Below are 13038 nucleotides of genomic sequence, written 5' to 3' on the forward strand. Positions count from 1 at the left end.
AGACGGCATGCAGGAGGGACGACACCGAGAACACGGAACCTGTGTCTTCACGCTGCTGTCTCAGGACGGAGCTGGATCCCGCTCTGCTCAGGGAGGCCGGCCGGTGGACGACCAGCCGCCTGACTTTGACTTAAAGCCTCGACGAGCTTCTCGGGCCCATGACACTGCCGTCAGTGTCACGTCCTCCACATCTGCCGAGCGCCCCTCACACACCCGTCGTGGGCTTCCCCGCCTCTGCAGTGACTGACACTGGCCATCCACACCCGCCTGGCCGGGCCTCGAGCCAGCGAGCCAGCTCAGACTCGGCGTTGGGGTGACAGCCTCAGTCAGACTGTTTGTGCACCTGGTTCCCTTCACATTCCAACACCTGAGCCACACTCCATTCTCACACTCACACTCCCCATACACACCCGACATACAGCACACACACCTGACATACACCACACACACACCTGACATACGCCACACACACTCCACACTCACACACACCCTCCCCACACACACCTGATACACCACACACACCCGACATACACCACACACACACCACAGACACACCACAGACACACTCACACACACCACACACACAGCAAACACTCCACACACACTCCATACACACACCACACACCCCCCCACACACACCCAACATATACCACACAGACACCTGACATGCACCACACAGCACACACACACCACACACACTCCACACTCACACTCATCCCCCACACACCCCCAACATACACCACACACACACACCACATACACCACACAAACACTCCACACACACACCACACACATTCCACACTCACACACACAGCTCACATACCCCACACCCCCCCCCCCCCACATGCACACACACATCACACACACACTACACACCACACACACGCCTGCTCAGCCTTGGCTGATGCTCACCTAACGCACACAGGTGTTCAAATACGAAATCCTGCTGTGGCTGGTGAAGGATCGCAAGCATCAGCCTGGGGACCAGCCTGTCCTGGAGCACGTCCGTGCCCCTCACCACCCAGCATCTAAGGGGTGACGCTGGCACAGCAGGGCTCTGGGGCCGCTGGTCTGACCCTTGGGTGCCCGGGCCACAGAGAAGCAGAGGGGGGAGGAAGCAGGCTGTGCCCAGGAGCGGCCCATTCCGTCAGGAGGTCACTGCGAGGACGTGGACAAGACCCCACTTCCTCCTTTGTAACGCGGGACTAACAGGGTCCTGGAGAGGACGAAGGGGTACCCAGGTGCCCACCGCAGGGCCTGGACACACACACAAGCGGGGACCAGCAACGTAAAACAGTGCCCTCCTTCCTCACGACAATGCTGTGAGACCAGTCACAGCAGTAACTGAACTCCACAGGTGTTTTCTCCAACACCACCCAATTAACAAATGGCCACCTTGGAACCCCATCCAGGGTCCTCTGACTCAGTGTTAAAAATCATCATAATAGACTCTTAGTGTAACTTGCTAATTCCCAAATCTCACACAGATTATTTTCCTTTTCATTTTCCCCATTGTTTCCAAAATATAAAAATATCAGAATCATCGGTGGACACTCATCTCAAAGGGTTGCTACGATGATTAAACAAACAGCTAAAATCGGTAAAGCCCTTGGAATGATCTGGGCACCGGGAGCCCTGGACGAACTGAACCTGTGCTCGCTGAGCAGCTGTGCTTGCTGCTGGTCACCTGGCCGCATCCTCACTGCCAGCCCTGGAGCGGATGAGCAGCTCCCACAAGGGAGCCAGGGACCCAGTCCTCCGGCAGCGGGCTGGGTTAACGTCGGTGCAGGGCGCCCACCAGGGCTCCGAGCACCCACGCAGGGCACCCGCGACAGGTCTGAGCACCCGCGCAGGGCGCCCGGGATAACCTCGCGCGCACCTGGTGCAGGGCGCCCACGAGGGCTCTGAGCACCCGCGCAGGGCGCGCAGGACAACCTTGCGCGCACCTGGTGCAGGGCACCCGCGACAGGTCTGAGCACCCGCGCAGGGCGCCCGGGATAACCTTGCGCGCACCTGGTGCAGGGCGCCCACGAGGGCTCTGAGCACCCGCGCAGGGCGCGCAGGACAACCTTGCGCGCACCTGGTGCAGGGCGCCCAGGAGGGCTCTGAGCACCCGCGCAGGGCGCCCGGGATAACCTTGCGCGCACCTGGTGCAGGGCGCCCACGACCTTGCGCGCCTCCTGGTAGGCCGTGTCGGCGCTCCAGTGCGCGTTGAGGGCCTTGAGCGCCGCGGCCAGGCGGTTGTGCTCTCGCAGCCACAGCGTGTGCACGGCTGCCAAGGAGGGGACCTCGCTGGCGCGGCCATCCCCCGCCAGGAAACAGGGCGCACGGGCCGCGGGGTCGGCGCCGGGCTCGGGCGCGCAGGCCCAGGGTGCGGGCGGAGACACGAAGGGCAGGTACGCACGGCCCGCGTCCTGGTGGCGCGTGTTGACCCGCAGCAGCCCCTCGGCGCTCGTCCAGTTCCGCAGCTGCTTCTCCGAGGCCGGGGAGCTGCCGTACACGGTGGACGCGTCGAGGAAAGAGGTAAACCCGTTCATCTGCTGTCGCGGGTTGGCCGTGGACAGATTGCCAAAGAAGGTGCCTTGGGTCCCGGTGCCGCAGGCGGCGGACGAGCGGTAGAAGGGCAGACAGGCGGGGCCCGAGGTCAGCGAGGCGTCGGCGGGGAGCTGCCGGGAGAGGGGAGAGCAGGTGACCTCCGGTTCTTGGGCACCTTCATAAAGACACTAGAAGCTCTAGGCTGGCCACGACCCTCCAACACCGCGTGTCTCTGCTGGTGTCCAGTCCCACATTCTGCCGCCAGTTCAAGCCAACCCTCTCCCTCCTCCCAGGGTCAGGGGGATGAGAGGAGGGTGGGGTTCCCTTTGCTGTCAGTGACGCAGCTGTGATGGTGCTCATTTCTCCCTTTCCCCAAATTCTTCCTTTTGCTATATTTTGTTTAGGTGCCTTGCCTGTTGGGGCCTCCTCTGCAGATACTCAAAGTACGGTAACCGCCGGTTCTCCTGTCTGGCTCGCCCACCGGAAAGCTCTTTCCGGGGGGCTGCCTTCCTAGTCACAGCACAGCGGGGCCGGGAAACCTGCTCAGTGAGGGGGATGAACGCTAGTGAGGACGGAGCCCCGAACAGTCTGCTCTTAGGTGGAAAACATCCTTTGCCAGCTTCAAAGATGTTTTCTAAGGAGAAGTGATTAAAAGTCCTGCCTGGACTGTCTCTTTCCCTGCTGGTAAGAGGGAAAATCAGAACCACATTAATGGAGAACAATTTTGTAATATCTATCAAAATTTCACTGCACCTGTTCCAGATCTGGCAGCTTTATCCCCAGCGACCTGTTAGCTATGCACACGTGCACCGAGATTTAGGTCCGAATGTGTTCTTTGCTCCATTATTCATGGCAGCATAGAATAAGAACAAAGCTGAAAACAACCTAGCTCATTGATGAGTGAATCGGTCCAGTTATACTGCATACACACAGTGGGGTGTTAAGACGCGTAAAACAATCCAGTTTCTGTCCATTGGATGATATGAAGAGAAGTGTAAGAACTGTTGGCAGTGACTCAGGTTCAGAGCAATGCAGGACACAGTAGATGTAAGCAAAGCGCACCACACGTATCACATGCACAGATGTGCACAGGTAACTTCTGGCGGGGTGCCTAGGAAATTCATATGTTGTTACCCGCCCCCCCATAACACCACGCAGGGGGACTTTGATGTTTCCATTTATACTTTTCTGTTTGATTTTTTTAAACGGCATCTATTAGTTTCATAATAAAAGTAAAAGCTTGAAGCTCCTACCTGGATGGGAAAACACGGGCTTTGGTTCTGGCAGGTCAGCTGGCAATCGGCTCCTCCCCCGAATGCAGCTCTGCTGGTGCTCTGGGGCGTGAGCGCAATGTCGTGGTCGATGTACTGCCCCCACACCACCAGGAGGTCAGAGTACTGGTCATCCTCTGTCACAGCCTCGTTGGAAACTTGAATAACTTGTCTTGTCACCTCCCGGACCTGTGAGAGAGACCAGCGTGTCACCGTGTGGGAAGTCCACACTGCAGAGAAAGGTGAGCTTGGAGAGCCTGCGTGTCATCCTGTGGTGCTGTGCACAGGACAGGGAGCCTGTGGGTCAGGGGGTGGTGTGTGGAAATTAACACAAGAAACCTTAACTAAACTGGATCAGGAGGCCTGCTGGGGAGCACTCAGGCCCCATCACGTCCTCAGTGTCACCAAACAGGAAGAGAGGAGCCTGCATCTCCTACCAGAAATACAACTACTTTACTACTGAGGGAAGATTTCTCTGCCCACCCAGCAACAGCCCAGCCAATGAGAAACACCACAGCTCAGCCAATGAGAAACACCACAGCTCAGCCAATGAGAAACACCACAGCTCAGCCAATGAGAAACACCACAGCTCAGCCAATGAGGAACACCACAGCTCAGCCAATCAGGAACACCACAGCTCAGCCAATCAGGAACACCACAGCTCAGCCAATGAGAAGCCAGTTGCCACCCTAATCTGTTTCTCTCCCCCAGTGGACTTTCCTTTTGAACAGCCCTGTCCTCGCCCCCTTTTTCTCTGTAAAAGTAGCCCCCTCCTGTGTTCTCTGGGTTTGCCTATGGTTCACCACAGCATGCATATCCCAGATTGCAACTCTTTTGGCTATTCCCAAAAAACTCTTCTGGAGATTAAAATAACAGGCAATTTTGCTTTTTAAGTTAACAGGTGCTAGTTCACAGGAAGGCTGGCGCTCAGTGAAGGTTGAGTCACTGGGGTTATGGTGGGAAGACAGACACCCAGGCTCTGTTGGTGTGATGCATTGGTTTGTGGTGATTTGGGGCCTGTCAGTTAACTGCTCTGAGCCTTAGTTTCCTCATCTGCAAATGGGGTATAAAAATGTTGATCTATCGTGGGGATTAAATTCTGAGTCATGGATTAAACCACTAGCCATTAGTGCGATGTAGTCCATGACTCAGAGGGCGGAGCTTGGAGTCACAGAGGGTTGTTCCCAGGCCCTGAAACCTAATGGAGTTTGCTTGGCTTGATTTCAAAGTAGCTTGGGATCAATGATTTCTTTTTTCTTTCCATTTCCTCCTCTCTGAACCAGGATGTCTGCAGCTATTACATTATGCCTGTCCTACCATTGTATTTTGGGAGCAAACAACTGTTTTCTAGTTTCACAGGTCCAAATGAGAGGAATTTTGCCCAAGGAGGAGTCTTATCAAGAGCCTCACCCATACTTTATATAGATTATTTAGATGATGAGATTTGGGATTCTTAAAATGGTAAGATTTAGATCAGATTTTGGACTTTGAGTTGATGCTGTAATCGGCTGAGACTTTTGGGGACCTTGGGATGCAGTAAACGCATTTTGCATGCAGAATGGATATGAATCTTTTGGGGCCAGAGGTTGGACCGTAGTAGGCAGGATAATGGCCCTCCAAAGATGTCCATACCCTAATCCCTGGAAACTGAGAACATATTACTTTACATGGCAAAGGGGACTTTATAGATGTGGTTCCTATAAGGACCTCGAGATAGGGAGATTATCCTGGATCTCCAAGTGGACCCAATCTAATCACAGGGGTCCTTACAATTTGAGAACTTTCTTGACTTTAGTCACAGGAGATGTGGTTTTGGATGGGAGGCACAGAGAGATGCAATGCTGCTGGCTTTGGAGGAGGTCATGAGCCCAGGAATGCGGGTGCCTCTAGAAGCTGGAAATGGCAAGGAAAGGGACTGTCCCCAGGAGCCTCCAGGCAGAACCGGCCCTGCTGATACCTCGACTTCAGCCCAGTGAGACCCACGTCAGACTCCTGATCTACAGAACTGGAAGATAATAAATTTGTGTAGTTTTAAGCCACTAAAATCATGGTAATTTGTTATAGCAGGAGTAAGAAACTAATATAGTCTACATTTAAAGATACTCGGGCTCTGATTTTTCTAAAAAATTATATAACTCTGAGCAAATATAGGTTTAAAGAATCATAGTCTCATAATACTTAGAGTTCAAAACACTTCAGGGGTTGAAGTGGTCCAGCATCTAGCACAGGATGGGGAAGATATTATCAGCCCATTTTAGAGATAGTTGAATTGAGGCTGAGAGGTTAAGTGACCTGCAGCAAGTTAGGGTGAAGAGAGAACCAAATATAGGTGGTGCTCTGCAGCTGGGAACACTGAGCCTTGCTCATGCCCCACAGCATCCCGCTCTGCCACTGGTGCTCCCAGCTTTGAGGAACACGTGGTCCTCTTACGACACGGCCATCTGGAAAAATTGCCCTGGCGAAGTTGTTTGTTTCCATGGGAGAACTTAGGGGTGGAGTATTATTGGTCCGCAGCTGATCTGCGTCAGAGATCCTGACTTCCCATACTGAGATCCTTTGGGCTGAACAGAGCATCACCATCATAATCCTAAAGAGTTCTGTTGTCGAACGTGGTACAAGAGGAAACAGACCGGTTTATTCAGTGAAGAAAGTAGTCAAATTGGGGGCAAAATATCCCTTTTTTTCTTTTTTTTTTTTACCAAATTGAGCAGTAGATTGGGCATAAGTTTGCTTAGCAAATAAATCACCTCTGGGAGTAAAGTGGCAATCATCAGTTTGCATGAATGAGTGAATTAGTTAATTAACAGGTGTCTTTGAGCATGCCTAGTCTTCTACCTCCAAGTAAAGAAATGTATTTGAAAACCCTGGAGTGATTGTGAAGAGCAGAGAGAGTCAGAGGAAAATAAATTTCAATCTGCATCGTCCCTGTCGCTGGCTCAGCGACTTGAATCATGCAGAGCCTCAGTTCCTAAGCTGTGAGGTGAGATGGTGATTCCCCAGCTCACAGGAGAGTGAGGGTCAAAAGCATTACATAAGCACCTGGCACAGAGCCCGCCAGAGTGCCCAAGAGCTCAGTGAAAGGTGGGTCTCCTCCAAGGGCATGGGAGGTTTGTTAGCATTATGGGAACCTAATTCCAACTCCGTCTAAGCGGCGTTCTGAGGTACTGACCGGGGGCAGTGGAAACCCGTTGTACAGGAAGTGGGGGTTCCAGCCTCTGGGCTCACTGATGCCGTCTTCATAGGTGGGAGGCAGCCACCTTGCCAGGGCTGTGTTGGAGGCTCCCCACCTGGGATGGTCTCTGGGGAAACAGAAGTGGGGGCGCATGTGAGATGGGGAGGAAGAAGGAAGGAAGCAGCATTCCAAATATAATAAACCATTCTCAAGGAACATAAAGGGAGCTGGCTTCCCAGAGACCCTTGGCTGAAAGAGGGGTCTCTAGGTGGGGTGCACGACCCAGTGGCACGGAGAGGTTTCCTGGGGGTATATGAACAGGGAGACTCTCAAGGAAATTAACTTCCAAAGCCCCACATTCCAGAGCACTCTTTCCTAGGCCTGGAAATGCACCTGAATTTGAGGCGTCCTGCCCGCCGATGCTCTGTGCTCACCTTCCCTTTCCAATGACTAGTCTCTCAACCTGTGGGATGCCCCGTGGGACACCTCCCTGGAGGACAGAAACTTCTGGGGCCCCCAGCAAAGAGAAAATTTGAAATAATGCTGTGTTAACATCCTTTATCAGGGTGCCATACAGCCATAGGGGGAGTTGTGCCTTTTCCTGTCATATGTATTTATCTTTAGGACCAACTTTCTCCTAGAAACAGAGCTCTTTGGAACTTTCTGAAATGTTCTAAATTCAGAAGTGAGATGGTTGTCAAGGGAGCATGTATTAACACATTTATTTGAATTAAAAATTAGTCAGGGGGGCTGGCCAGGTGGCATAGTGTTTAAGTCTGTGTGCTTTGCTTCGGCGGCCTGGAGTTCATGGGTTCGGACCCTGGGCGTGGACCTACACACATCCTTCATCAAGCCGTGCTGTGGCAGCGTCCCACACACAAAACAGAAGAAGACTGGTGCAGATGTTAGCTCAGAGCTGATCTTCCTCACCAAAAATAATAATAATAATAATAATGTCAGGCTTTTTCTAAGAGAAGGTAAGTCATATTTGGTTGATGGATTTGACAATGAGAATGGACTCAGCAAATCAGGGTAAATGGGAATGTTTTCCATAAATAGACTGGTCTGCAGTTTTATTCTATTGGTTGAAATATATTTTGATAAAAATATAAAGTGCATGACGAGGCAAAGCTGTGTTCAATAATATTTTGATTTTACAAACTACTTTTGAGCATATTGTGTTAAGGAAGGTGCCTCTAAGTAAAATGCACAGGTATAATAAAAAGTCATTTGATATGTCCTGGAAAATTTTCCAGAAATTGAGAAAACGAAAGACTTAATGATTGCTAACTAATCCTTGTGCCAATCAGGTGCTTTCCAATTTTTGTTAAAAAAAAATTGAAGGGCAACCTGATTGAGTTGTTTGCTGCTGGATCAATGGAAGTAATTTCAATGATAGCTCATTATGTGTTCATTTTCTTATACACCTCAGAAGTGATCTTGAGAGCCAGGTTCCATCACTGTAACAAAACTTCTGTTCCCGACTCCCTGTCCACGCTGCAGGGTTTCTGACGCTGCACACCTGCAGAGCGGACAGCAGGCACGGGATTGCTGTCGACCATGTAATTCATAATCCAGAGGGAAAGGGAGCGCTACTGATAATGAACCACGTTGTTGGGGTAACAGGTGTCCATGGAGACTGTCTCAGGCTACCAGGTCACTCGGCCCACAGGTAGCATCCACCCAACAGATCCATGAGCTAGCTGACACGTCTATCCATCTCATCAATATGTTAATTCCAATGAAAATGCACTTCTATGTTTAATAATTAATTATCAACATTTGTAATATATTTATGCTGATTTGGTTCATTGTGTCCTAATAAGAATTGTAAAAAACTCTCAATCTTGAAGAAAACAGTTAACACTTGGACTCTTATGCTCTCTGGAATTTTTCTAAATATGAAATTTCAATTTATAAAATATAATATAAATATGTAAAATATATAAATAAATATGTAAATAATATAAATTAATATGCAACTATATAAATATTTGATAAAACATATAAACATAAAATAAATGAATACATAACATTTATATGATATAAGAATAAATCGTCTATAGAGCATATGTAAAAGTAAAAGAATATGTAAAAGGAGAAAATAAAAGACCTTCTATCATAAAATATCCTACATTTGAACAGATAGACAAATCAGAATGGGAATATCAGTTCAAAGAGCAAAAAAAAAAAGGGAATTTTCTGTTAGAGAAAAATTTGTTTTGTTTTTTTTGAATGGACTATTCTGGGTACAAAGTTGTTATGGTTCCACATTCCGTTGGCATTTGTCAACAAATCCATATGGGAATAACCGCCACCTGGGCGTCTGTGTGGTGGCTGCATAGTCATCGCGACAGAAAGGACTGAGGCTGCGAGTCTAGGATGTGCGGTGCACACCAGGTGTGGGGTTCTCGAAGTCCCATGGCAAAATCATTTAAGTTGGAAAAGATGGGGACCCAGACTTTTAAAAATTCCTTCATGTATCTGATGTGCAGACTTAGAACAAGCTGGGAGTGAAGTCTGCAGGAATCGTGACAAGCTAAGCAATTTTAAAAATTTTTGGAGTGTTTGGAAATATAGATATTTAAAAATTAGTTGGTTTGTTTTGACACTAAATTATTATCCCCATCGTGGACGTAACGTGTATTGATCATTCTTATAGAAACGTGACTGACTTAGGTGCTCTGCAGAAGGACGAGAGGAGCCATGTGCTCCTGGGAGCTGTCTAATCTGGGCCACGGAGTCCATGCTTTTAAAGGCTCAGTCCTGGTCCTGGTGATAGAAGGAATGGGGTGAGCTTCTTTCCATCTGCAAGTCTCCTAATGACACCAGAGGGTTTCTGACACCACAGAAAAGGGACTTTTTGCTGCTGTCACTTGCATCACTGCTACGTTACCCGGGAACCGTTCAAGGATGATTAGTGGCAGTAGGCAGTGATGTCTGTATGTCTGTAGGGACAGTACAGTGGGGAATAATTCTATTATTAATATCCTGCTGATCTCCGGTACATCAAAGTGGCTCAATTTGCAAAACTACGTGGGACAGTAATGCATTTAATTAGCCGCAGTAAGTCAGCGTGGGGAGATTGGAGAGCGCTTTCATAAAGTGTTCAGATGCGTTACAGTTGGTTTGTCTTTACTGAAATTCCATAAGTGCTGCTCGGAGGGGAGGTGCCATTTCATTCAATTAAAAATAATGGAATGCTAATTTCACTGCGTAGGCAATGATTTTTTTTTTGTTTTTGCTGATTGACTTCTATGTTTTAGCAGCTCACTAGGATGTCACGCTAGCCCAGGAGCACTCACATGTTTCTGTGCACATCCAGCAACTCCGTGCACTTAACCCTTATAATCAGAGCCTCAGCCTGTTCAGCAGGGCCCAGGAGAGAGTGCAGTAAATGTCCACGCTGCATCTGGTGCCATCTGGGGTACCCGTGGCCACCATACACGGCCCTCCTCAAGGCTCTGAGGCATCGCTCTCAGATGCTGCTCACTTGTGTTAGAAGAATCTCTGCCCCCAGTGGGATCAACTTTTAGCACCCCATTATTCCTTCATTAGATTTGGATTAATGGCAGCATTGGAAAGGTGGCCGTAAAGCTGACAAAAATAAACGAATAGGAACATTTCTGGAGGAGAGTTTTATAAGGGAGACAGATGTCTGTGCTTCCGCAGTGGCCCCGAGTTTCTGTGATTTATTTGTGACACTAACTCCTCTCTCCTAGGGACCAGTCACTACAGACTTGGTGATGCTCTGAATTCTAAAGAGAAAGGCAATTCTGCGCTCCAGCTTGAAGAGAGCTCGGAGGTCCAGCTCCAGACTGATGCAGGAGACTCCAGTCCACGTGGCCTTCCAGTTACTGTCGTGGGAACACTCAGAGCCAGGAATTCACGCCCTCTCCCGAAGAGAAGCACAGTACCACACAGTTTATGTCCTAGAGAAAATTAATTATGTGCCAGGATACAATGGTTAAAGCTAGCTTCCGACTTCTGCCGTAACTGCCTCTGTTTCACGCTTTCTCCGCAGTGAGGGGATGTGAATGAGGACGGTGCTGCTTTGTATGGACGTGTGGCCCTCGAGGAGCGTCAGCCCTGCAGCAGCAGCTAGTCCCTGAGAGAAGCGTCTGCCCTGCGGCAGCAGATAGTCCGTGAGTGGCCTGAGGAATTAGTTTGGTTTCCCAAAGATGCCTAATGCCCTGTCAGGCAGCCTTGAAGTGCAAGAAAGCTCCACGCATTATCTGTTGGGTCTCCAGCTGGAGCCACTTGACTGGGAGCCATTCCAACTAGCCAGTCTGTGGTTCCTGGGCCTGGGTCCCCGGCAGGGACCTACACACTGCTCATCAAGCCATGCTGCGGCAGGCGTCTCGTATACAAAACAGAGGGAGGTTGGCACAGATGTTAGGTCAGGGCCAATCTTCTTCACACACACACAAAATTCTCTTTTCCACTATTCAATGAATAGTTGTATGTGATATATCCTAGGCAATTAGGAAAATCTCAATAAAGGGAAAACAAACTTCAGAAGCCTCATCACACATATGTAACACATCTATCACACCATATGCAATAAAACTAGTAGAAATGAACAAATTTTTACAATACATCATTTAGAAATTTAGAGTTTTAAAAGTTAAATTCCAAATAACATTTGACTTAAAGATGTAATCACAGCCAACACCCACAGGTATTTGGGAACATAACATTGCTGTTGGTTCCAGAGCAGCAGTAACAGGATAACAAACAACTTACTAAGAAAGAAAAAGAAAATAAAAAACCCCACTATGCATCCAAGTTAGATTCTAGAAGAAAGACCATAATAGTGAAGTAAACCCAAAAGAAATAAGAAACATTGGTGAAATTTTAGGAAACATAAAATGGTGGTAATGATCAATAAATCCAAGATTTAATTCTTCAAAACCTTGAAAAGCCTTCTTACCACTGATGAATCTCGAACAAACAAACTCTAGCTTCCTGCTGACGACAAACATTCCCTTTAAATTGAAATAAAAGGTACATAGTATAACCTGGCAATGACGTAGAAACTAAGCTTAATAACCAGAACTATTCAGAGGGAACATAAACTTTCTCAGTTAAAAAAAGGTGTATCAGAAAGAAATATCTGCCCTAATTCCTTAATCCCCATATATGAATAAAAAAGATGATGTTAAACATGCTGACTGGAGATTGAAACAAAACTTCTGAAACTGACTGGGACTTTTAGGGCCCGTGAAAGAAATCATGTGTTAGTATGTGCTCTATGGATGTGCACCGTGAAGACAGCCACAGAGCAATGTACTGAGAATATCGGCTGAGAACTTACTACATAGGATGTTATGCTGAGGAGCTCATCCCTCAGCAGCCTGTATTCCAGTCAGGAAAAGAAGAAATGTCAACACAACCGCAACCAGCCACCTGGGGAGCCGGACACAGACTGTCCCGGAGGGACCTGGACGCAGACCAGCCCCTGAGGGAGCCTGAGGAGGGGGCAGACAGAGCTCCTGGTCGCTGATGCTACAAGAGCATCTCAGGCAGGGAGAGGGCCAGCAGAGCTGTGCAGAGGTACTGGTCACACCGCGGGGGCACCAGGGAGCCCAGGAGATATTGGAGAGCTACCAAAGCAACCTAGCGAGAGTCTGGAGGGAGGGGGGTTTGGGGCTGATGGAGGAAGAAGATTCGACCATGAGAGGAGAGGCAGCGACAACATACTTTGTAGGGTGGCACTCGCACAGGGCCACATGAGAGGGGACGGCCTGTACCACACAGCGTGAGACTGTCCCGAGGCTACGGCCAGGGGCCCACCCAGAGAGAGGAGGCCCAGGGAACTCTCAGGAAGGGGGCCAGAGTGGGGCTCGGTGTCCGGGGGACATTGCTTAGCGGCATGGAGGGGAGCTCTGGCACAGCACAGAAAGGCGTGTTGGCCACGTGGGAGATCTCTGCTTTTCCTGTGATTTGATCACTCACGTGTCAACGTCTCCAGAAAACTTTTCCTGACCCCTAGACTAAACCAAATGGCTCTGACTGTCTTACAGTAACACCCTGCGTGCATTCTCCCACTGCCTGACC

General features: G+C 49.2%; 1 protein-coding gene across 1 annotated transcript in view; it reads right to left on the minus strand.

The window, feature by feature from the left end:
• The window catches only part of TPO (thyroid peroxidase), a 52398-nt gene that overhangs the window by 22468 nt on the left and 16892 nt on the right, over positions 1–13038 (minus strand). Inside the window, exons 5-7 of the mRNA XM_058550697.1 lie at positions 6976–7105; positions 3789–3995; positions 2148–2666 (exon numbers count right to left, since the gene is read on the minus strand). Coding sequence (XP_058406680.1) covers positions 2148–2666; positions 3789–3995; positions 6976–7105 — 856 coding nt within the window. The remainder of the gene's footprint in view (positions 1–2147; positions 2667–3788; positions 3996–6975; positions 7106–13038) is intronic.

Source organism: Diceros bicornis, chromosome 12 (assembly GCF_020826845.1).
Source record: "Diceros bicornis minor isolate mBicDic1 chromosome 12, mDicBic1.mat.cur, whole genome shotgun sequence".
Lineage (NCBI taxonomy): Eukaryota > Metazoa > Chordata > Mammalia > Perissodactyla > Rhinocerotidae > Diceros > Diceros bicornis.